We start from the raw sequence: 26,403 nt of genomic DNA, 5'->3' as shown, positions 1-26,403 counted from the left end.
CATTTGGGGGATGTAAGACTCAATGGATTTTCCATCACCATAGCACAAAGTTGAGCATGTGTGAGTGCATGGTATAAAGTGTGTGTGTGTGTGTGTGTGTGTGTGTGTGTGTGTGTGTGTGTACGCGCGCCCCCGCGCGCGAGATCTCATGTGAGCATGAGTGTGTGTGTGTGTGTATGTGTGTGTGTGTGTGTGTGTCCGCGAGCGCGTGCGTGAGTATGCGCGCTACTGAGTGTGTCTGGCTGGGTTAGTAGGGTTGGCTGGGGCGGGCAGTAAATAAAGGGTGGGGCCAAGAGGGGAGGAGGGAAAGCAGGACTGAGAAAGAAGCAAAAGCCCCGGTTCTATCACGAGAAACCTGCTGGAGCGCATCCTGCTTGGTCTGAGCGCTGCACCAACTCACCCAGTTCCCTCTCTCCTTGGGTGTCTTCTTCCCTCCTTTTCTCTCTTTTCCTCACTGCACCCTGAACCCTCTACCCACTCCCCCACCCATCACTTCTGCATCTGACCAAAGGACGAATGAGTGAGACGTTCCAGCAAATCGAGGTAGCAACTTTCCTCAGCTGGTCTCTGGGCTCCAGGAGCGAAATCCTGCTGATTCTTGGAGGAATGCAGCCCATGGAGGAGGAGGAGGACGAGCAGTGATGGGCTAACGACCGGTGCAAGAAGCCCCAAGCAGCTCAGTCTCGAAACGCCGCTTCAAGCTTGTTCCCTCCACCTCGCTCTCCTGAGAGCAGAGAGCGCGCGGTGTGCAGACTCGGAACATCTAGGGAGGATGAGGCGGGGACCCAGCCCAAGTTGGGTGCATCTTGCGGGCGCGAGGCCACGACTGTGTTTCGGCATGAATTAAGAAGCTTGAAAGATGGAGCGCGGCACAATCCTCAATCAACCCGGGCTCTGGACCAGGGACACCAGCTGGACACTCCTCTATTTCCTGTGCTACATCCTTCCTCAGACCTCCCCTCAAGTGCTCAGGATCGGTGAGTGAGCCCGCGGAAGTGCTCCAAAGCCATGAGCTCCAGGGGTCGCTCCCTGTGGCCGGGCAAAGGCTCAGCGCGCCCCGGGCAAGGCAGCGCGCGCTGCTGCGGGGATGGGAGTTGGGGAGAAGGGGGTCACTGAGCACCCAAAGCTTCACAAAAAAGTGGGAGTCGGTTACTGCTTTCCTCCTGACTGGTACCGGCTTTCCCCGGAATGTATGGTTGGCGGGTTTTTCGATCAGAGATCCAAGAACCGGAGCAATAGTGCGGGGATCCCGGCTCAACTGGGTTGGCTCCTACTCTACCACCAAGTCACGCGCGCATCTTTGACCACTTGAATTGGGTGATTGGAGGCGGGGTGAAATTTCTCTTCCAGGTGCCTAAGTGGATGTGCATCAGTCCACTAGTCCGGATTACAGAAAAGCGAGTCAGACCTTAACAATAGAATCCCTTAACCATTAGCACCATGGGAATATCACACAGCATGTTAGCGCAAAGCCTTCAAGTTTTCATCTCTAAATTGCGTTCTTTTGTACGGAGTCTAGAAAGTCTGATGGTGTGCACTGAGAGCTTGAGAGAGCAGGAAGCTTGGAGGATGGACAGTGAATAGTGAAGTTTCCTTTCCCTGCCCAATCTTACCCACAGGCTTGCCACTCAATGTCTTCTAATCCCCAAACCAGACAACTTCCAGGAGAGGTTAGGCTTAAACCTCCACACGGAGATTTAAAAAGAGACTTCTAGAACACTAAAGATAGAAATCCTGGGGTGTCACAAACAGAACTAAAGCCAGAATTACTAACAGAATGGTTATTGTGGTCTCATGTGGCAGGCTCACTGCCAAGATTTGGTCTGTGGAGGTCTCAGCTTTGGACACTGACAACCCTTTAAAGTTTTTCCTTTTAAACTACTGCAGAGTTTAGTATTTTAATTTTCAGAGTGCCTTCTAAGTTCCTATTCTTATTATAGATGGTCTCGGGGAGAGCCAGAAGTGATGTGTTGATGCTGACAGGTCTCCCAGCTTCTCCCATCTCTCACTTAGAAAACAAAATGAAGCTGGGAATTCAAGGTTTTCAACTCTTTCTAAGAATTGACTGAGTGGCCTGAAAGTGCTCGCACCTTGCAGTGCAGTTCACATCGAGACCCCTAAGCTGTCCAGGTCCTTGAGTGACTACACTGATCTTCAGCTAGTGAGAACCTCAGAAAATTCTGAACCTACAGCTTGCTTATTTACTTCTGCACTGAATATGTCCCCGCCCCTCTAAATATAAACTTACTCTTAGAAGGGTGTTTACTAACTTTACATGTTTCTTCTCGAGTATAGAGGAAAATAAGCATTTATTGGATAGTTTAGACTCTATAGTGGTAGATTTCCATACAGTTTTTAGAGAATCACAATTGATTATAACTAAAACAATCTTTGCCCAAAATAAGTTCCAGACTGGACTTTGGATTCAGTCAAATGTGCTTAGTTTAGCAAAACAATAATGTGAAGAACACAAAGTAATGAAAATGTGAAACAATTTCCAGTGGCTATCAACATAATAGGTGTTTTGCTTTTGTGTTATATTTCTTGAAAATGGCAACCTTGGGTTAGAAATGGCCTTGCCAAGTCCTAAACAATCATAATCAGCTGTTTGGAAGTTGTTTTCAAAATGAAAACAGCCAGCATCTCTCACTGACCTCATGATATTTGCCAAAAAATAATTGAATTTCTTTCTTCTAAATATGAGCTACCAAGCATGAAGAAGCATTGCACGTGCTGGTGTTTATATGTGACACACAGCTGGAGTTTATATGCAGCACACAAGTCTCCCTTCTATAGCCCTGTGGGACCTGTTGTTAGCCTGGGCACTAACAGCCTATATGTAAGGACCCACCCACACATAGCTTTTAAATGAAAAACTTCAGCACCATGGAAACCAGCGTTAGCTCAGAGGAAGCCTGCCTTTTTCAGTGAGTTTCCTGTCAGTCAAGCCCAGTATTGAATGCAAAATATCAAAGAAATGGGGAACTAAACAAAACTCTATGTGTGAGAAGGAGAAATGAAATTGTATCCATTTTTATCTGTCTCTCCTCTTAACAATCTGCCAGGTTCCCAGTCAACCAACAAACACAGACTCTGGATTATCAACATACATGCTTGCTCGATAACTTGAAATATCTTAAAGTTCTGAATAAAAGCCAGACACTTATAAGTGCCTTTACGGAAAAGGCAGCCAAATGGTGCTTTATAGCTTTCCTGGAGTCTCTGCTTAAACTTTAGCAACGGAGAAAAGTGCAAATGTAGAATAAATTTCACACATGGGATCTTAGAAAATACTGAAAGTGAATACATGTCAGGTTCTAGCATGTGTGCCTAGTGAATATGTCTTGGAATATGATTGTATTGGTAACAATCTTATATAAAGCTGGAAAACCACCAAGGGAATCCCACGGAGTGTGGTACCCTAAATGTCGCTACTGCATCGAATGGCTATTCCAGTAACTTACAGAGGAGAAATGTAAAATGACTCTGAAATGTATGTACTTGATGGAATCAGTTCAGCTTTTTTTGTGTATGCCAGTATATATCAGAAAGCAGTTAACATCATGTACGTTTAGTTAACCTGTGAGCCACACTATTATCGGCATCCTCTTAAATATCCAAATGTGGTATACTACATAGAAGAATCCTTTCTGTTAATAACCAGAAGTGTTATTTACTGATATGCTTAGTTCATTATTTCGGCAGTCATGAACATGATGTGAAGGCATAGGACTAAGGGTGGCCAAGCTTCTGAAACAGGACTTTGTGGAACATGTGTAGGTTTGGATCTCACATCACTTACTGGGTGTGTGTCTCAGTGAGAGTTAGCCACTTTCAGCAGGCCTTTAAAATTGTATCTGAGAAGTCAAGTTAAAACTAACAGGACACTCGATGTTACATTAATGAAATTAATAGGAACAGAGTGTGAAATAGCATATGAGGGTTCTTTAAGGGGTAGCTGGGTTCAGTCGTACTATTGTTGTGTAATTTCAACTTAATTTTATTTTTGATATTTTCTTTACTATTCATAGGCTTAAATGTGCTTTGTTTTTCTAAAACATTTAGTACTTCCAAGTTAAATTCCTCACCTGAAACTATCAGTATTGGCGCCTGCTCCTCGTATCTCATACAGGACAGTCAAATACCAATTTTGCAGCTTACAACAAAGCAGTTACATTACATAGAAAGCTAGGTAGTTAAATACCCGACATAAAGAGAGAAATCTGTATTTATATTAAGAAGCAGTAATCTATAGTGAAAATCCTGTATCCCTTCTAAGAGATCCAATTTGTTTTATGTCGATTATTTATTTTATGTCTGCAGCATCATTTTAAAACAACCTTAACAGGACAATAGCTAAACTTCCCACTTGGGTTTGTATTGTCAGTATTTTTGATGCTGTGAAGTCCAATACAAACACCAGATATTTTAAATTATCCTTATATTGGGGAGGCAATATAGAAATAAATAAAATAAATAAAAGGATAGAGATAAATAAAATCATGTGTCTTTATGCCTTAAGGCTTGATTCTTTTAATATTCTTCATGCAATACATATCCAGTGATTTTTTCTCTACTGTGATACAACCGTAAGCAAAAAGGATAGGCATTCATACCCCTTGAATCTTGTATTGTGGTCATTTAAAATCTGCTATTATTTTAACTTTTATTAAACTTTTTAATTTTTTCAGATATTGTTTTGCAGAATTGTCAGCTCATGTACTGCCAATGATATGCTCTGTTTTGTAGATGAGAAGGATCACATTAAGGCCCACAAATGCACAGAGTATAAACACTTCACACTGCCAAACTTGGAAAAGAAACCTAGAAGAAAGTTGGTCCTGTGTTAAAAGACTTGCTTGGGCTAAACAGATTCATACTTCCAGAGACACTGGCACTTTTGGAAATGTGTTGGCCCTCACACTAACTTGAAATCCCCAGCTAGCCCTGGAAATAATCCTGAAGGTCTATTTCAGTGCAAAAAAACCCAATGAAGTTCCTAGCTAGTTCTAACACACTCCTGCAATCAACAGATCATTTGCCTTACTCTTTGCTCCGCTCTGTATCATTTGGTTTTAAAGTGAAAATTGACTTTGTAAGCCTGATGTTTAGACCATCTTCCTCTCAACTTTGGCTTCCTATCTGTGGTTTGTGATCTCTGGTTTTCATTGAGACACACTGAAGTTTGGTGACTGTAACTAAATGATACCACCAATTGTTAGAAATATGTGACTAGGAAGGTAGCCCTTCTGGCATTTAATTTTAAGTATCTTGCATTAAACTCTGGTGTAATATTTATGGGTCTGTGTGTGCTCTGACATAGCTGCATATACTATGTTGCAATAAAGTGTAGGAGGTGTAGTCTGTTTTTGTGAGTTGTTTGGAGATGAGGGAGAATAAACAGGGCTTACATTTGATGTTGTTAGCAACAAAGAAACATGTTCCCTTGTTCCCTTTAGGAAACATTCAACAAATGTAATCAAGTTGCAGAGAAAATGCATACATATGCCTAGAAAACATTTTTTAGCTCATTGCATGGTTGATTGAAGTGGATCTGAACAAGAGTGTCAGAGACAGTGTAGCTTTCTCACTACCTTCCTCTTTTTTTCTATATTCTCATTTGTATAACACCAAGAATATGATGACCCATAGCCCAAAAGTTTGTAAAATCTATTTATATCAGAAGACAGAGTGGTAAAGAAATCCAAGAAGAAGGAGATTCATGTACCTGACTGTCATTTTAAAATGGGTCTACTACCTGAAGATTAATTACAGATATGCAGATTTGAAGTAAAGTTGAATTGCTATCACCTCTATACATTGTGTATGAGGTTGTGAAACACAATGAAGGCGTGTCCTCACTTTCTGTATTACTGAACAGGTCTGTAATCTAGAATGATCTCTTTCTCTGATCTAGTGCATGAAATTGCCCTTGCTTAAGGAATCATGAAGTCTATTTGCATATTACAAATACATGAATCTGTACATTAACAATACATTGAGATCTTTCAGAGAAATAAAATCACAAAACCACTTTTCTTCTGTTTAAACCTGAATCAACCCCAATTTTACTGTCAAAAGGTTCTTATTGCATCATGAGTATCAGTGTCTCACCAAAGTTATGAATCTCGAACATGGTAGACGGAGCCTTGACCAAAAGAATAAAAACAAAATAAAATCTCAGTACCTCTAAAACTCAGTTACAAAGCCCCTCTGCTCCTTGAGTGTAATTCACTTTATGCACTCTTGTTTTATGATGCATTTTTAGAGAAACAATAAGGGAGATTTAGAGATTAGCATCCATCGTGATTTATGACTAAAATCAGATAGTTTAATTTTCAACTTATATATTTACTTACTAAAGTAGGGTAGCATTCTGGGATGTTATGTATAACATAACATCTCCCCTTCAGCCATACGTGTTCTGGGGATCAAACTCAGTTTGCTTTATTTTGTAGAAATCGGATGATTAATTGTTACTAATTTGGAGAGTGAAATGTCATTGTAACTTACTATTTTCATTTAACAATGCAAAAGAGAATGGATTAAAGTGAATTATTTAGTATACTGAACAAATTCCAGGACAGTCAGTGTTAAGGCAGAACATCCATTTTATTTAATGGCTGATTAAAACTCAATCCATACAGGGATGATAAGATACACACATGGGATTCCTAGCTCCGTCAACTGAGAAGACCTGAAACAACGGCGTCCCAGGAGCTTCCTGTTCAACTAACAACTCGAGATTCCTCAGAGCCAAGGATGGTTCTAGAACCAGGGATGACAATCATCTGCACTGAATGTGGGCAAAGAGTCAAGTTTCCCAAGGCGGGGAGGCAAGGGGTGAGGGTCATTATAGTCCATAGCAGCAAGTCCTTGATAATGTTTACACTTAGTGCAGGAGAAAAGGAACCCTGACTATCTGGTTCTCCTTCCCGTCCTCACTCCAAAGATGATAAAGGAGCAGACAAAACCCAGCAGAAGTTCTCCCTTCAAACTAGACTAACAATACTTATCTGGCGTGCCAGGGTCATGGAAAGCACAGAGCAGTCCCACCACAGACAAGCCTACTGAGACACAGTGTAAAAATGTAAAAACAATGGAATGTAAAAAACAATGTAAACTAGCATTTGTGTAAGACCCCAGAACAGAAAAAAATGTGAGGTTAAATCTAAGCACTTTGCATAAGAATCAACACTTATTATTTATAATCATTTATAATGACTTTTTAATGTTGACAAATATACCATAATAAGTCATGATGTAAATAACAGGAGTCATTGAGTATATTAGTGTATGTGAGACATTGCTGTATATGAGAATTATTTGGGATATTTACTCAATGTTTTGATAAATTAAAACCTTATTAAGAAGTAAAATACATTAAAACCAGAAGTCTCAAAGCATGTCAGGGCTTCTTCAATCACCTCCTCTCAGTACATAAAGATCTGTAAGTAAATCTATTAAGAGAAATAAAAAAAAAATCCTTTTCTATACAGTATGCTAAATAGTGTGTTTTCTAAGGATCTCCTCAAAATAAAAACAACAGCAGTTACTGTTAGAAAATTTTTAACAAAATAAACTTTGTATGAAAACTACTATAGACAAAAATGTCTATATGTCTTTCTGAGAATTCTGCAAATACATTATAGAAAATCAGCCATTAACTTTTGGTTTTCAACTACTGCATGCTTTTTTTCATACTTAATTAAATGTAATTTAACTGTGAATATTGATTGAGGCATTGGAATATACTCTGTTAAAGATAGTGAAGTGCTGATGTCCTTGAATGGAAACTTACAATCTGTTTGCAAGAATTCCTTTCTTAGCAAAACAGCTTACATATGCCTTTAAAAATCAATACTCAATTCCCAGAGCTGATAAAGTATTTCATAATTCAAATTGGAAAAGGATGGTGAAAATCAGGTATTATTTTAATGAGAAGTCAATTGAAACACTGAAGGTTCATTTTACTGTACTATGCATAATATGTGCAGAGATATGCATAAGGTGTGTGTGAATGAGTGTGTGTGTGTGTGTGTGTGTGTGTGTGTGTGTGTGTAGGCCAGAGGTCAACTATACTGGGTATTATTACTTAGGTGTTAGCCACCCTTCTTTTATGGTTAGTTTTTTTTGGTTTTTGAGATGATTTCTAATTGAAGGCTGTCTATCCAATAAGCTTTGGAGATTCAGTTGTCTCTTCCTCCCATGGCCCAGATTGCTGTGTGTGTGTGTGTGTGTGTACACATGCATGTGTGCATATATATTTATATCCATATATATTCATATATAGTTATATATAGCCATATATATAGCCACATAGTATATATATGTATACATACTATACATATATATGTATAGACACACACATATATACCCATAGTATCTATGAAGCATTTTAACAACTGAATTATTGCCTCAGTCCTTTTGTGTGTGTGTCATAGTAAAGAAATAATTCAGAAAAGTCATTTAATTTACAACAAATTTTTATTGATGAGCCAAAAATGTCTGCTTGGAAATGCAAATTAAAGATATGAAATGACTGATGCTACTGTGGGCCAAGCTCTGTGGTATGGACACATTTCCTGTCCTACAAAGTTTCCTATGACTGATTCAGAGAAAAAGAAGCAAACTTTGATTATAATTAAGCCAAAAATGCGTTCTATGGGCTAGAAAAAGTAAGTACAATGATAGATGCAAATTAACATGGATGAACTAATATACCTCCTTAGATTACTTTTATGCCATAAGCCAGAGGACCCTCCATGGAAAATCCTAGGTAGAAGGACATGCACAGTACACGCACATGTGCAGGTCCAGGCAGCCAAACACACTCTTCTACCTGGGGCAGAAGAAGGGTCTTAGCCGTCTTGTCCACAAGGCTGAAATCGAGCGCTACTTCAGCGAAGTGCAAGATTCAAATTCCCTCTGGCAGAGTGGAGTAGTGTGGGGAAAAGGAGAAGTCAAAGACCTCCTACACCTGCAGGATGGCATGGCTGAAGGCAAACCAATCTCACTAGAATATGGAACAGAGGCAAAAATAAAAATACCAGTGACCTCTGTGTATTCAGATCCCCTCACTTCTAAAACATTAGATTATAAAACTTGTGAATCTATCAACGTGAGTGCATTCAGACGGCCCTGCTATGTTTGTAGTGTAAAAGATGTGATTAGTGATTGATGAGGAAAGCCATCTCTGAAGTGTAAAGGCAATCTTGACCTTTTTAATCCTGGACAGTTTGTGTTCTTTTAGTTCTCTGGATACATTTGGACCATAAGGCTATTTCTATAGTTGTTCACTGCACTGCCAAGACCCTTTATAAATCATTGTATATGTTCATCAGCAAAGAATGGTTAAGAAAACAATCATACAGCCTTAAACTATGAAAAGGCCACTAAATATGTTCTTTTGAATGAATTATGCATTAAAATCGAAAACACAAATAGAACAATAAAGACCCAAGTATATGACTTCACATTCAGTGGTATACAATTTGTTCTTTTAAAAATTATTTCTCTTATTTTTTGAGATTCATATGTAATTACATCACTCCCCCCTTTCTTTTACTCCTTCTAAACCCTCAAATAACCCCTCATTGATATTTTAAATTCCTGGTCTCTTTTATTACATACATGTATGTGTGTGCATATACATAATGTGTACATAATATATGTATATATATGCACATATATACATATTCATAAATATATACATACACTCTGTAGTATATGTGTTTTTAATACTGACCACTTGGTATTGAGTAATCAGGTAGTATGGTCTTCCCTGGGGAAGACCATTTCTCTTGCTCTCGGCTGTATTTTTTTTTGTACTTATAGAGAACTTACAGTGAATGCAGACAGGGAAAATTTGTTCATTTTGTTAGGGCTGTAGATTGGGGATATTTCTTTCACATTGATCCTGTCATTACTCTTGTCCAATTTAAACATGATTGGATAAAGCAACCATTCCTCTGATTCTAGGTGATTGAAGCAGTCATTTGCATGCAGACAGGCAAAGGGCCTGCTGTAGTGAGAGTCCTTCCAGCTTTAAGGATTTCATGCTTGCTTTCCTCATGATATCTTTGAGGAAAGTCACTCCCCTATCCATCAGCTTGAAGGTGATAGTGAACAGGCCCATCAGTGCACATCTGCATTTGGTGCCTTTGGGATGAATTGAGACACTGCTATAGTGAAACATACAGCGATGCTATGCCTGACATTGATAGTCTTTGAGCCAATTATGTGGAACTGATGTTATTTTTCTGTCATTAAACTTAACTAGGCACAGGAGCACAAAATTCCACTGGGTCATATCAAATTGCTCACTGTCAATTTTAAATGCATACTTATACAAGTATCTTTTCTTCTTTCTCCCTACGGAGATTAAAGTTCTCTAAAGAGCACACATTCCTCCAGGCCTCCATGAGACAAGTTTCCTCCAATTTCATCCCTGTTTTGGTGTTGACATCTAACTGCATTGTGTCTCTGCCTACATCCCTGACTATACCTCAGATGGCCTCACCTCAAAAACAGAGCCTGTGCTCCATCTTCCTCTAGCTTTGACTCCGACCTTCCAATGGTAATGAGAGGTAGGGAACTGAATTCATCTATTATCACACATTTACCTCAACTCTGAGTGATTTGTGAAGCAAAACTTCCAAAATTAAATCAGTGAAAGTTTACATTGTAGTTGCCTGATGTTTTAAAAAGAAAGCTAATGTGATTAGAGCTACCATCTCTACCACTATCTATCTCTTTCTTTCTCTCTTTCTTCCTTTCTCTCTTTCTTTCTTTCTTTCTTCCTCTGTATATATTTATAAAATTAATAGAGATATCAATGAAAATAAGGACAAACATGTATATAATTATTTGCTTACAACATTTACATTAATATTTAAATGTATAAAATGCAGTCTGCAACCCTTGTCATATATATTTATTATGTGCATTGTTATATAATGCTACATATAATATTTATCCAATTTTATATAATTACATGCATACTTTATTACTATTTTTATTGTGTAGACTTACACAAAAATATTATAAATATTCAAATATAAAAACATATTTATATTGATAAGCCAGTTTCATTTTCTCCTGTGCTTCAAATATTCTACTTGGTAAACACACACACACACACACACACACACACCCCAGTAGTTGCATTTTGAATAACTGGGAAAGAGGGCGAGAATGAATTCCTTCGCTGTGACTACTAGTGACAGAAGAACAGAGAAAGGAAGAATGGACAGTCATAAGATGGTTGCCATGTTAATGTTTAGTCAGGCTACATTTGCATTCTTGTGGCCATCAGAATATCTCTTTGACTATATTAAATAGACTACACAGGTGCATTTAGAATCCCACTGAGATGGATTGATCGTACTTTGCTACTTCTGTGGAATGTTTACTATAAAATACACAAGACTACCTGATGAGAAAAATATCGTAAAGAGAAACTGAAAATACAATACAGATGTTTTATATAACTATTTATTCCTGTAAACACTCAGTATCTCATTCTTAGCCTCACAAGTATTTAGGAAAGAGAAATGAGATACAGCTATAGAAATTTTATCAGTTTTCTGAAATATATCCTATATAATATATAAATAAAAAGTTATGCAAAACTTTTAAATAATTGGAAATAAAAGTATTTAACCCTCTTCAACAATTTTAAAGCACTTTTTAACCATTTGAATATGAATCTGAGGCCACCAACAGTGACTGAGATTCCAGCAGACAGGCTGTATCCTGAGCCACATTCTTGTTATTTTCTTAATACTTTCATTTTCCTCATAAACTTGTCTGAAAAGTGGGAAAGTTTATATGTAGATGAATGAAAAATAATTGGCAAATGAAATGCATAAAAATTTCACAATGCAAAGATCTCAATAGCAATCAACACTACTTTAAAAGTCAGGACAATCTCATAAAAATGAAATCGGAATGTGCTATAAAGAAAATGGATGTGGGAGGGGAGTTAAAATAAAGTATTACCGTGTCAGGGCTCATGGTTGCAGAGACTAATCCAGGGACATGCCATCACCCACGGGAGATGTCGACAGAAGAGCCTTGATAGAAATGTGTTACACTATACATGTCTATCATCTGTCTTAGTTACTTTACTCATGGTTGTGTGAAAGCCCTGACAGAGCAGCTTAAGAAAGGAAGGGTTGGATCTGACTCCGTGGTGGAGTTTAGTCCATCACAGCGGAAGACATGGCAGAAGGATCTCAAGACACCTACTCACTTTACACTCACCATCAGGAATCAGAAAGAGCTAAGTTAATTTGCTCAACTGGCTTTCTCCTCTTTATTGTGTCTGGAACTTCAGCCTGTTAATATTGCCACCAAGAGTTAGACTGGATCTTCCCACTCAAGTAACCCAATATAGGAAGAAACTCCTCTACAAGCATGCCCAGACATTTATTTATATAGATCCTATAAAGTTGAAAAATCAATATTAACCATTAAAGTAGTTTCACATCCTTTGAACTTTGTATCATGTAGGCATTTCTGATCAACTTATCTTAAAATAGTCTAAGGTAAAGAAGTATCTTTGTATTCGAAAGAACATGGGAGAAATACAGGTGGTCAAAAAACAATGGAATGCAGTATACCAATTCAGAATGCTTACCTTTGTACCACTAATTTTTAACTCTACCTTTTGTTTTGTGTGTATGGGTAATTTGGCCGTGTGTGTGTGTGTGTGTGTGTGTGTGTGTGTGTGTGTGTGTGTGTAGGTAGGTAGGTAGATAGATAGATAGATAGATAGATAGATAGATAGATAGATAGATAGATGGATAGATAGATAGATAGATAGATAGATCGGCTGGTTTTGTGTGTCAGCTTGACACAAGCTGGAGTTGTCACAAAGAAAGGAGCCTCCCTTGAGAAAATAGCTCCATGAGATCCAGCTGTAAGGTATTTTTTCAATTAGTGATCAAGGATAGGAAGACTCATTGTTGATGGTGCCATTTCTGAGCTGGTAGTCCAGGTTCTATAAGAGAGCAAGCTGCTAAGTAACATCCCTCCATGGCCTCTTCATCAGCTCCTGCTTTCTGACCTGCTTGAGTTCCAGTCCTGACTTCCTTTAGTGATGAACAGCAATGTGGAAGTGTAAGCTGAATAAACCCTTTCCTCCCCAGCTTGCTTCTTGGTCTGTATGTTTGTACAGGAATAGAAACCCTGACTAAGGTAATATGTATGTACTTTTGTGCCTGGTGCCCGTAGAAGCCCAAAGAGTGTGTCTGATCCCCTGAAACTGGAGTGACAGATGGTTGTTAGCCACTGTGTGGATATGAGGAATCAAACCCCTGATTCTATGGAAGAGCAGCTATCGCCTTTAACTGCTAGTCATCTCCCCAGTATCTTGCCTACATTCTTTTTATTGCTCTAACAAGTGTTCTCCACTGCATAGGCTGAGCATGTATGTGCACAGAGAACTTTGTCACATATATTACTCATTTTATGAAAATGCCATAGGACTAGAATGTCAGAAAGGAAGCCTGGACGGCAGTATAGAAATCGTGTGCCTGCCCTAAAGTCAGCATGAGGAAGACAAGAGAGGAGGACATCTGACTAATGTGGTATTTGTAGAAGACATAGACTGTTGAACAGTTCCTGGAAAGCATGCTGAGGCAAGTTTTCTGCCGAGTTTCTGCAGTCTGTGCTGTCTTGTTTCATGTGAGGTCATCCTTCAAATAGACGTTAGAGTTATTAGCAGCTTTTGACCTTTCCTTTTCCCTTCTGAGGCTGAGGATTTAATTTTGGTTTCTGCCCTCTCTCCACCCTTTTCTTATTCATTTATTCATTCTTATATTTATAGCTACTCTTATTCTAAAAATATTTCAGAGGCTCACAGAGGCCAGATACAGATATTACAATCTGATAAAACTTGCTAACGATCCAAAGGAGAGTGTGAAGATGAAAACAGGAGAGTTTCTCTGCAAAAAGAAATCCAAGGGACCAGAAAAAATATGTATCTTCTATATCTTCACTTTCAGATAACTAAAGGAAGATGGAAAAACAAGACATATCCCAGAGTTGAGAGAGTTTTGTTGCTAGAAAAAATATGGAATTTTTAGGCTGAAAATTATGTGGGACCTTCATTCTATATCAAAATAAAGGGAGACAATATGATACTGCAGATAGTGACCGTGCAGTAAGTTTCTAATATGTGCCACACATTTGCTACTAGGAAGTACTAAATGTAAATTTATGGGATACCTTGGGAAGACACCACATGATACTTCCCAAGGTATCATTTCTCCAAAGAGTCAGAACACTTCCCTAGGGGCTGCAGGTGTGGCCCAGGGGTCTGCACACCTAGCATGTACAGGATCCTATATTTGATTCCAAGCATTTGAGGGAGGGGCAACTTCTCTGAAACATCTCATTGTAGATTTTCAGGTATCTTGATTTGCTCTGATAACTCACCAGAAGAACCGAAACACTGTAGGTCACTACACCAACCTCCCTTTCAGGTAAATAGCACAAAGTCAAAGGAGGCAGGTGGTGATGGAGTGTGCATTAACACATTGTGAACATCAGAAATAAAGATGGGAAGTTCTGAGAAACTGAGAATGCCAAATGATGTGCAATGTCTATACAGATCACATGTTGTCTGTGTAGATGAAATACCTGGGTTTAGAGCCCATGTTTGATTCAGAAAATACTTGTAACTTCATAATCAATACACAAATGGGTGATAGGCATTCATCAAGACTGGAAAAAGAGGGGATATAAACATTGTCAAGATTGATAAAAAGCCATTATAAGAAAAAATAATGGGAAAAATTAGGATATTAATCTCTCTGAGGCACAAAATTTAAATATTGTGTGTTCCAAGGAAATGCAAAGGCTAGTTAGGAACTGTGTCTCCTGCTAGAGCAAAGTTTGCATAGTTTACCATGGTGAGATTAGGGTTTTGAGTGGTTAGTTGGTCTTATAGTAATCTTAAAATAAAGCTCGCCACATTGTAGGTTTATTCTACTCTCTCTCTCTCTCTCTCTCTCTCTCTTTCTCTCTCTCTCACTCTAACACACACACACATGGGGGGGGAGAGAGACAGTTGTATCCTGCTTGGAAAACAATTTTCTCTTTTGTATTCTCTTGTTTTGCTTTGATATTATATGTACTTGCTCTTTTTGCATGCCTTTGTTTATTAGAATCTAATTTGCATAGTCTCCTTGGTAATTAAGCTAACTTTTCCTTTATCTTCTCTGAATCTTTTAGATGTTCCTCCATAATCCTCATCATTTCCTCTTAGAAAAAAACTCTTCTTTCTAACAGGACTATTGATTTTAAAGGGCTAAAGGGGAATAACTTTAAATGTTGTTGGCTGGTCTGTGTCCTGAATGCCAAGTTTGCCCATGTTTTTTTATATTACATACTCTGGAGAGCTACACCATGTTTAAAATTCCAAAGCCAGCAAACAAAACCTAAAGCAGAGTTTGTGAGCTTCCTGAATTGATCCTGGAACAAAAACAGAAAGCTGAAAGAGAGGTGGGGGGAGGGAAAATAAAATAAAACAGACTAAGTTTTGTAGAATTTTCTGCTATTTTACTGAAAGAGTTAGCAAATGCTTATTAAAACTCCACAATGTAGCCCATTTTCAAACCCCTATCTCTATACTTGAGCAGGGGAAAAAGCAATTTGGTAATCTACGGATCCCTGTCATGTCGGTAAACCGCTTCAGCGAGCTACAAATCGAGTAAATGATAGCTTCCTTCCATTATGTTTCCCTTGCAATTTTTTTCTTCAGTTTTTATCTAGTCCCTTTTCTTGAATGCATTATCACAAATGTAAGACATAAGAGTTGTGCCGAAATAGAAGTTATTCACTGTAGCTGACTAGGAAATGCTTAAAACTGACACTTCTAGATGAAATGTAATAATATGGGTGGAGCCCAGAAAAGATATTCAGGGCCTTTGAAAAGGGGAATTCAACATTATAAATCAGCACTTTATTTCTGATTCTATCCAAAGCATAGTGCAGAGCGGATCAAAGGGAGAAGTCAAATTTCCTATACAAAGACTCGATCACATACCTGTCAACATGTATACATGATACAGAATCACGTAGGTCAGTTTACTGAATCCTTTCCGGGGTATCAAAGGGTGGTAATCCCTGCTCCTAGAGACATGACTCAGTCAAATTACCCGCCACAAAGTCATGAGGACCTAAGTTTGGATCCCAAATCAAAAGCCAGACATGCTGACGTGTCTATAATCCTAAGGCTGGGGAGGCAGAGAGCGGAGGATCTTTGAGGCTCCCTGTCCAGATGATCTCTAGATTCAGTGGGAGCCTGGGTCAAACAAGAAGGTAGACATCAGAGTAGATCAGGAGCAGTCGGGAACTCCGGATGGTATGGCCAGGAATGTGAGACTGCGCTCTGTGTTTCTATCTTTCTATGTGGCTCTCATTCTTCAGTAGGCAAGCATCCCTGCACAAAAAAACCATGATTGGTAAAAACAAAAACAAAAACAAAAACAAAAACATGACTGGTCATTAGAGTGCTCATCTACAAATGGATCATTTCCATAACTTTCCCCCAAAGGCACACGCACCACTACGGATGGGGTGGGGAGGTCCAAACAGAGGATCATGATGACCAGAGCAAACAGTATCTTCTGGATACTCTAGTCATAAATTCTCAACAGCTGTTTTTGCACAGATTCAGTCCAGTCATCATTCTACCTTGTAGTTCCCACTCCTAGATGAAGAGGTATGGACAGTTGAGGGTATCTGAGAGAGGGTGAGTCTCTTTGTCTACTTGCATCAAGGATGCACCTTATAGCAGGCCCATCATGATCAAGTGGATGGCTTCTCACCCAGAAATCTATGAACAACACAAATTGGAGTCACTGGACTACTAAAAAAAAAAATAAAATAGGTTACAAAGTGGGGAAGGGATAAGGAGGTGACTGCAGCTCTGGAAGACAGTAAAGGAAGAAATAGGGGGTAAATATAATCCAAATTCAAATTCATTGCAGAATATTAAAAAAAAAAAAAAAGATACCAAGAAATAAAGGGAAAAACTGAGATTGACCTCTGCCCCCAACATACACACACTAAAAAGTATTCACTCTATGGGTAACACAGATTTGTAAAAATAAGTAAATAAATTATAAATAAATAAATAAATAAATAAATAAATGATTCTCACTCTGTAGATTGGTCTTGTGTGTCACACTGATATTCAACACTCTTCTAAAGTTAAAAGGTATTTCATAGTCATCACTTCACATGATTCCCCAAAACTGTTCAAGTTAACTGAATGGTTCCAAGTCTACAAACAGGAACTGATTTTCAAAAATTAACAGACAGTCTAACAGCAAAGATGGTCAGTCTAAAACTTTAGTCCTTTTGAAACCAAGACGATGTTTCCATTTGTCTTTCAAGAGCAAACCAAATAAATACAAATTGTAGCATCAAATAAATAGTTAAAAGGTACAGAAAGAGGAATCAAGTCCACTGGACAAGAACACTCCTAGCAAACATAAGGATTCTCCTCTCAGGAGTAAATGTATGCGGAGTAAGGTTTACACCACCTATCAACATTGTTAAATACGGAATCGTTCTGTACAATGGAAAGCTCTATATATGGTAGAGTGTTATGTAGTGAATAACAGAAGAAAGAATACATTAGTAAGGCATTCCTAAAATCAGAATTACTCCATGGGATAAATTAATTTTTATAGTGATGGTCATGTATTAAAGAAACAAACAAATCATTAGTGAAATTATTACAAAAATTTTTAATATGCTATTTAATATGCTACTGCTTTTATTGGTGTACCTTAAAATTTGAGTGTCTTGTGGGGTGTATTATTTGCCTTACATAATATTTTCCATATACTACTTTTCCAAAGTAGTAGGTAAGAATGTACCCCTTCAACTGTTGTGTAAGCTAAGAGAAGATTCTTCTGTATTGAATCAAATAAATGGAAAATGATATTTTATCTAGGGAGGAAAAATAGTGTTTTATTAAAACAATTTCTAATTAATTGCCTTAGTAGACTACATACTTGACTAATTTCCAGTCCTTTCATTGATCTACTTCTATTTACAGAACATCAGTATTACCTACAAGAACTACGTTAGTATATCTTCAAACAAAACAAAACAGACAGATATGAGTGTGTAGTGAGCAGCAAGTATTACATTAAAATTCTCAATTTACTGCAACTAGGTTTGTTTTAGGACCTTGCCTAATTTTAATTTCCATGCTTCTGGTGCACCTTAATTTACATACCCATGTTAAAGTGAGCTATGTGCTGAGAAACAAAGCCACATTCAAAAGACTTAATTACAAGCATAAAGAATGTGAATGGAAGTTTAGATATTATGAGTCTGACTTGTGCTGGCCGATTATTTATTGATTTATAAAGACTCAATTTCTACTTGAGAACCCCCAGGGAATGATTACAGAATAAGATACTTGCAAAACTGTAAAATCAAACCATTAAGAATGACAGCAGTTTGAATTAATCATGTTCTCAGTGGACTGTGCCATGAAGATTAGCCGCCAAACTCTCCTTTCCATTGCAAGGTAGATTAGAAAAGCTTCACACTCATGTTTCAGTAGCACCTTATTTGTGGAATAAATATTAATTCAAATCCTTCTCTCAAAACAGTACTCTTCAGCCACAAGCAACATGCCTCCTCTTTGTAAGCCATTTACAAATGTTTGGAGACATTTCTGTTTGCTTCTGCATGCGGGAGAGAGAGCTTCCATGGCCAAACATACTGCTAACACACCACGAAACACAGGACCAGTATCTCCTAGCCAAGAACTAACCTTCCCAAAATGTTAAACAGTACTACACTTAAGAATAAGTTTATAGGTTTGCCATGTATTCTTCTTAACCTTATTTCACAGAAAAAAATCAATGACATATTTTCTTAAGTATGCCCACAAACAAGATATGGAATAATACTTAACATCAATTCAGGGATATGTCTTGGACAGCACGCTCTGTGGTGAAGTTCTATACTTTTTTTAAACACTTCAACTTCAACATACCAATCACATAATCTACATTAATTACTCCACATCTTCATGGAGTTTACAGTGCACAAATTCCATATACATATGAATGTGATTGTCCAATCTATATGAGTAACTGTGTGCTCAAGGAGTTTACAATGAAGAATTTCATATGCATGAATTTAACTCACACAAATAATGAGTCATTTGCAAAGTGAGTAATATTATAAATTAGCGGGAAAAAAAAAAGAACTTTGCCATAGAGTTACAAAACTAAAAAAAAAAAAAAAATTAGCGGATTATTTTAGGCAAAGACTGACAAAATTTCAGGAAGCCAAGGACACCCCTCTGGTATAAAAATGACTACATGTGATCTACCAGGAGAGCACATAATTACTAGGAGAGAATAGAGCTGAGTCAATAAAGGCAGGTGGCACCTGAAGAGTGGGCAGTCTGAGCCTTCATAGATGATTTAGATCTTTTGTTTGATGGTGTATATGCCATCAGTGTCCAATACATCTGTCTAGTGGGGAGAAATGAAACTAGTTCTTTGATTAAAATTGCCATTCTATGTAACCAATGGCTATGTTCCCAAGGGATTAAAATTTAATCCTTTTCTTTGAAGAAGTGGAGGAATGAAATATAATGTTCTTATTATCTCATAAATAACTATGAACAAAGAAAGCAAGGTAGATAATTCCTGGAGGAGAAAAATCAAAGAAAAAAGATTTCTCTTTGCTTAAATCCCTGTTGATTCTTCCTCTGCTGTACCTCTGGTCTTGTCTTTCTTCTTGACCCCTCCTTCGATCAAAGGACACATGAATGAAAGCTTCAAGAGGTTTTTCACAACTTTGTTGATCTTTACCAATTAAGAAAATGGAGGCACTGGGAAGTCCTTACTCATTCATATACCTTGTGAAAATCAGTGTCATCCAGTAATGCTACCCCTGCTGAAGTGCAGCTCAGCTTTGTTAAGGACAGTATAGGTCTAGACAATTTCACGGTTTATAGGAACAAAAGACATTTTAGGAATATGGTCTTATGGATGAGTCAAAAAACAATATGTAGCAGTGAGTGTACCCCATGTTCGTAGACAAATAGCAAGTTCTTGAGAATCCACAAGTGATTTCTAGAATGTTGCCTTTGCTCAGTTAAAAATTATTACAGAGAAGGACCAGAACGTGGTTTCAGTTTTCTCAAATTCAAGAAAATAAAGCTCTCATCCAGGCATTCTTATATTAACACACACTTATGGGCTTCTTTGAGATTCACCTGTATTCACATCACCGAAGGCATTCTTATTATAAAGAGCCTGGATGTGTTCTGTCCATGTGCAGAGGCTAACCTTGACATCACCAGTGCCATATTTCCATTAAGAATAAACTTTTCTCGGAGGAATATTATCTGCTCCTCTTGATTGCCCCATCACCCTTAAACCACTGCTGGACATAGGAGTTCAATAAGAAGTTTCTCTTATCTTGTGTTATACACTGTTTTAGCCAAAAAGAAAGACAGCCGTACTAGAAACTAATAACAGAATAGGGCTTGGCTACTGACATCCTTTGGTCCCTCACTGCTGAGTTCCTCCCAATGTTCATTGTCAGTCTCTGTTTTGTCTTCTGCTCCTCCAGCCATTGCACAGATTCTCTGGTGGTTTATAGGTCTTTCTAAATGTGAGGGAGCTCCTCTTTAGCCTCTCACACACTTACTGAGCACCTGTACCTTCACTGAATGTGTATTTGAGTGCCTATGAGAGTGTGTGTGTCTGTGTGTGTGTGTGACTGTGTGTGTGAGTGTATATGAGTGTAAGTGTAAATGTGAGTGTGTGTGAGCATGTGTGTGGCAGTGAGTTCCTGTGAGAGTGATGTATGTGAGTGTGTGCATATGATTGTGAGTATGTGTGAGAATTCATGTGAAAATGGAGAGCATGTGAGTAGGGAGTGTGAGTGTTTATGTCAGTGAGTGAATGACTGTGAGGTGAGTGTGTGTGAAAGCCTGTGTGAGTGATGGTGTAAGTGTTTGTGTATGAGTATGTATGTGAGTGACTCTGAGTGTGTGTGTGTGTGTCCACTGCAGTGTCTGGGAAGATATCACCTCCAATGGAAATGTCCTCTCCCTCTAGTTTGAAAAAATTTCTGTTGACAGGACAATAAAATCTTGAAGGTAACATGATACTATAGCTTGAGATATGTCCAGTTGATTTTCCCATCTATATAAAATAATTTCTTCTAGGTTTTCCTTAATGTACATTTTTATAAAGCAGCATTCGCACTGGGTTTTTATTATCAATTTGCTCATTTTGCTTATTTTTCAGTTACTTGCTCACTTTTCGTGAATTTTTGTGAATGTGTTTAATAAGCAAAGATCCATAAAACACATTAAATACACACTATGGAAGATTCAAAATGATGTGAGACTTTATCTTGCTCTCAGCGCATTTTAACTTAAATAAAAGAAATGTGAACATACACTGATGAATATGAAATGATTCAAGTGCTAATTATAAACATACATTTACATATCAACTCTACCTGTCACTGTGTGGGGACCTGTGTGACTTCTCTTCATTTCTTTTATGCACTGTGAAATGGTGTAATATCTGTTTCTCTTGGGTTGGAGACTGAGTACATTCATGAAAAATAACAAGCTGTGTTGGGGATGAAGTTAGTACATAAAGAAAGTCATGGCAACCATTGCAGGTATAATGGTTTGCTTCACTCTTGGTGGCTGTGTAGTTTAGAAATAAATAGTATCTCTTTTTTATTACCAGTTCTAGATGACCAATATTATGCCTGCTTTTGAAATGAGGAAATTTAGAAGAGGAAAAAAACCTATAGGGATTGCATAGCAAGTTCATGATAATTCAAGATTATGAAATGTTTTTATCTTATAACAATTTTAAATATCTTTCAAAATGTCAAAGTGCATATTATAGATCCTATACACTATCAGAGAGTTTTTCATTTAAAGGTCCAAGTACCTGAATTTCTGATTCCCACAGAGGTGAAGCTATGTACATAAAACAATCACTTGAATCCGTTAAATCAACTTGTGGCAATAAGCTTTATCATAAAACTCTTGCCATACACAATAAAATCACATCTACATGATGAATGTGCATCCAGAAAGATGTGCTTCATTTGAAACAGGTGTTAATTTAATGTCAACAGGATCAGCTGTGTTGTGGATTGTAGGTCCTTTTCCCCTGTTTTCTAAACCTGAGGAGGTTTACTAGTCAAAATGCAAATTCCATGATTTTCACAAAACTTAGGTTAGGAAGAAAGTAATTGTGACATTTGGAAGCAAAATAAGTTTGAAATAGGAAGTTCAATTTTAGCTCTTTGGATGGTCCACAGACATGGGGCTTTAGGATAAAAACATCAACCACAGTGAAATGCTACCGATCTAATCAGTCTAAAGACTGCTGCATTGAGAGTTACTTTCATATGATTAGGAGATGTATTTTCTTGTGACCAGTCTAAGGCAAGGCTGCTTTCTAAAAAATCTCAAAGAAAGATGTTGATATGTCAGACAGAGAATGTCACGCAAGGCAGTAATCAACTTCAGAGCTGTCTCAACACAATAAGCCACCTGCTTTAAAAATCAAAAAGGCAAAGTGGGTTTATTTATAACCTTATCAAAAAGCAACATAGACTGTTTTGTTTCCCATTCTTGATTCATGAGAAAGAGCAAGAATGTATTATCAAGTGGTTACAACTGACATAATAAGTTTATGTGGATATTTTTTCCATTGTCAATGTGTTTCTACTTTTAATAACATTTTGTATCTAAGTATTCAGTTATTTATTTTATTAACAGTTTATTTAAAAATCTTATCTTCATGCTTACTATTTTTGCTTAATTTTTTCTTTTTCTTTCTGAATTTTGACACTTGTTTTAATTAGGTTGCATACCTCATATTTCCTTGTAAAAACATCAAAAGCATCAAATATTTTAATATTCATACATATGCATTTAAATATCTTGTCTTCTTTTTTCTTATCATTTTAGTCACTTTGGTTGTCTTTATGTTTTATTTTTCTAGTAATCAAAATTTTACTTTCTTGGCATTGTGTTATTTGAATACTTTTAATGAGTGAGATTGGAAGTTCATGCATACTAACCTCTGCACAGCAGTTGAAGGATGACTTTGTATTTGTTTCTGAGCTTTACTACATATTTCTCTTTATATGAAAAGACAAATGATTTGTGCTATTTCAGAACTGGTTTACAATAAAAATTGAATCATCTAATATACTGAAAACATGTCAAGACCAGAATACCTTTTTAGTGTAAGACATTAAGGAGTTAACTCATATTGTTTTGAATTTTTGTGGTTTCAGGGCTTTTTCATTGATCCATCTAGCTGACAGCATGCAGATACTGAGCTAAGCCCCAAGGGACGCTTTGATAAAAATGTCCACTTGAATCTCATCTGCACAGACATGGGCCTATAAGATGAAACATGAGAAAACAAAATCACAAGTTTAAGTAGACTTAGACACATAGAAGAGTCTGATGCAAATCCCAGTAAGTCAACCACACTGCATGAGGTCTAGCAAGGTAGTTATTCCACAAAATCATGCTCTGTAAAAGATAATGGACCACTGACTAGAGAAAAGAAAGATGATCTACATGTGAGAAACGCACCTGCACATGGCTGGCACAGCAGACCTGAAGGAGGACCGGGCAGGAGCAGCCTGCTAGCTCATGACATCAATGGTCAGCTGACAGGACTCTGTGTCTCAGGAGGACATTGTGCACCATCTTGGACCATCTCTGTGGTGGGGTAGAATTAACATACATGAAGGAATCTGGAAGTAGACTCTTCATTTCTATTTTTACTCTTTTCTGAAGTCACTCCCACTGAGCATGCACCTGTGCTCTGCTGGGTCTCCATTCCCAGTTCTTTCCTAATTGTCTTGTTTTCATTTACTGAAAGAAAGCACATCTGCCACCCATTTTGGATCATACCTTGGCACAACACCCTAACATATAAGTCAATGCCACGTCCCCAAGTAATAATCCTGGAAAAAAACACAAAGTCAGTAACCCAATCATGACACAGTGTCTGTCCGACCATCTGTCGTCTTCTTCCAGTGTATGTATCTATTTATCTTTTATCTATTTATTTATTAATTATCTTTTGAATCTATTTTATGTATATGAGTACACTGTAGGTGTCTTCAGACACACCAGAAAAGGGTTTTGGATCTCATTACAGATGGGTTGTGATCCACCATGTGGTTGCTGGGATTTGAACTCAGGACCATTCAGACCAGTCAATGCTCTTAACCTCAGAGCCACCCCTCCGGCCCTTATCTGTTGAATCTAGATATCAATATGACTCAAGGTTCTCTAGAGAAATAGAACAAATAGAGTAAATGCATATTAGAGGGGGTTTATTATATTGACTGGGTTGTCTAACAACAGCTGTCTTCACACGAAGAGGCTGAGAGCACAAGAGGAAACCTCCTTACATGTTAGATGCCTCTGCAGTCACAACCTGGCACAGCAAGCCAAAAGGACTAATGGAGAACCATTGGTTTTGAGTTCACACTGAAAGCCCAAAGACACTAAATTTTGCTGTCAGGATAGGATGACAGCTGTAGATGCAGCAGCAGAGGCAATGATAGCAACAGGGTAGATGGTAGATAGACTCACCTGCAAGCTATAAAAGCAAACAGGCAAAAAGCAACATATTTCCCCTCTATCAGACTTGCATTAGGACACTATTGGAAGATACTGTGTACTGTTGGAGAGAGTTTTCCTGTTACAGTATTCTGTCCAGATATTCCTCCCACTTTCTTAGTCTCTAAGGTAAATCTAGCTCCAAATGTAATGGCATCCAAAATTAAACATCATTGTGTATGTCCATTTGTCTGTCTCTCTGCCTGTATATCTATATCATTCTATATCTATATCCATATCTTTATCTATCTATCCATCTATCTACCTATCCATCCACCTATCCATCCATCCACATATCCAACCATTCACCTGTCTGTCTTGTCTACCTTTCTATCTCTATCATCTATCTATCTATCTATCTATCTATCTATCTATCTATCTATCTATCTATCTACCTACCTTTCTTTTTATATCACCTATTTATCATCTATCTATAATCTATAATTTATCTGTCTTTCATCATTCTTTTTATTCACTCATCCCTTCAAATAGTGGAGTTTTATTTTAAAAGCAATCTCTCACCTCAGGAGGGAAAGCATGCTCGTGTTGGTGTATAATTTGAATAGATTCATCTCCATTCCTTATTTTAGTTTAAAAGAAATTGTTTTGGGGGGTTTTCTGGTTTGACAAGGGAGACTAGTCTTTAATCTTGTAGAATCACAAATATGTTCCTACCAAAATAAAACACTAGTGGTTAGGTCAAATTACTTGATGAAAAGATATGAAGTACTAAACAATAAAAAATGTATTAGAATTTGTATGTTCTGAGATTATTTTGACTTCTAATGATTTTTTTTTAAGCATTGGCTTTAAATATGTAGAGTTTTTCAAAATCATTCTAGGTTAAGTCGTTAAAGTTCATACACACAATTGTCATTACTTGCAGCAAGGTAATGGTGTTTTATACTCAGTTCACTGAGAAACTACTGAAGGGGGATTATAGGAATGTACATGATTTGCACCCAGAAAGAGTCAGCAAACCTTGAGGAATAGATTGTATTATTTCCCATGCTTTCTTCTAATGTCAGTGTAAAAACAGAGCATAAGTTACTATTTATGAAATATTAATAGTGCATAGATGGACATTTCTTTGTGCCTAGCACTGTGATAAAATATCAGCAAAATTAGGCAATATCAGCAAGCAAACTTGATCAATATTAGACACAATTTTTGTTAATTTCAGACACAGGGCTTAGTACCTCACAAAACTTAAATGAAAATACATAAGGCATATTTTCTTAGCCTATATTGAAATTCACCTTTGAAGCATTTCATGAGAGCATACTAAATTGTGCACAGAAAAGAAAATATTCTCCCTTTGAAGCAGGTTGAACACAAATAGATAACATCAGATTCAGATTGATTTACAGGAAAACACAAACATCATTCTGTTTTATAGAAACAACTGAGATTGTGTATATGACTGCAGTTTATTTTGCAGTATTTTTTATATACAAACACATGATATTATGTACAAAACAAATGCATACACATCATAAAGATTATATACTTTATATGTTTTATTTTATCAATATATCAGTCCCTGTAACTCTAACACACTACCTTCCTGTTATTATGCTACTGCCTAGTGTGTAGTAATTTTATAAGGCTGAAACAAGGAGCCTGAGTTTATAGATATTAATATTAAACCTAGTAATACTTGAGATTTTAATCCACTTTGGCTTCCTTAATGTGAAGGGAAGACTGACTTC

At 37.5% G+C, this 26,403-nt stretch overlaps 1 protein-coding gene across 8 annotated transcripts in view; it reads left to right on the top strand.

Annotated features, from left to right (window-relative positions):
• Window positions 1-217: 217 nt before the first annotated feature.
• Grik1 (glutamate ionotropic receptor kainate type subunit 1) overlaps window positions 218-26,403 on the top strand; it is a 402,690-nt gene continuing 376,504 nt past the window's right edge. For 4 of the 8 annotated variants that reach the window (XM_031364336.1, XM_031364335.1, XM_031364338.1 and 1 more), the window contains exon 1: window positions 220-977. In XM_031364336.1, coding sequence (XP_031220196.1) covers window positions 860-977 — 118 coding nt within the window. In that variant the 5' untranslated portion in view covers window positions 220-859. Of the gene's footprint in view, window positions 978-26,403 lie in introns of all 8 variants that reach the window. The other 4 variants (XM_031364332.1, XM_031364331.1, XM_031364334.1 and 1 more) reach the window with 3 other exon arrangements.

This window comes from Mastomys coucha, unplaced genomic scaffold, assembly GCF_008632895.1.
Source record: "Mastomys coucha isolate ucsf_1 unplaced genomic scaffold, UCSF_Mcou_1 pScaffold12, whole genome shotgun sequence".
Taxonomy (NCBI): Eukaryota; Metazoa; Chordata; class Mammalia; order Rodentia; family Muridae; genus Mastomys; species Mastomys coucha.
Note: the sequence above shows the minus strand (reverse complement) of the source record. Positions and strands in the feature narration are given on the sequence as shown.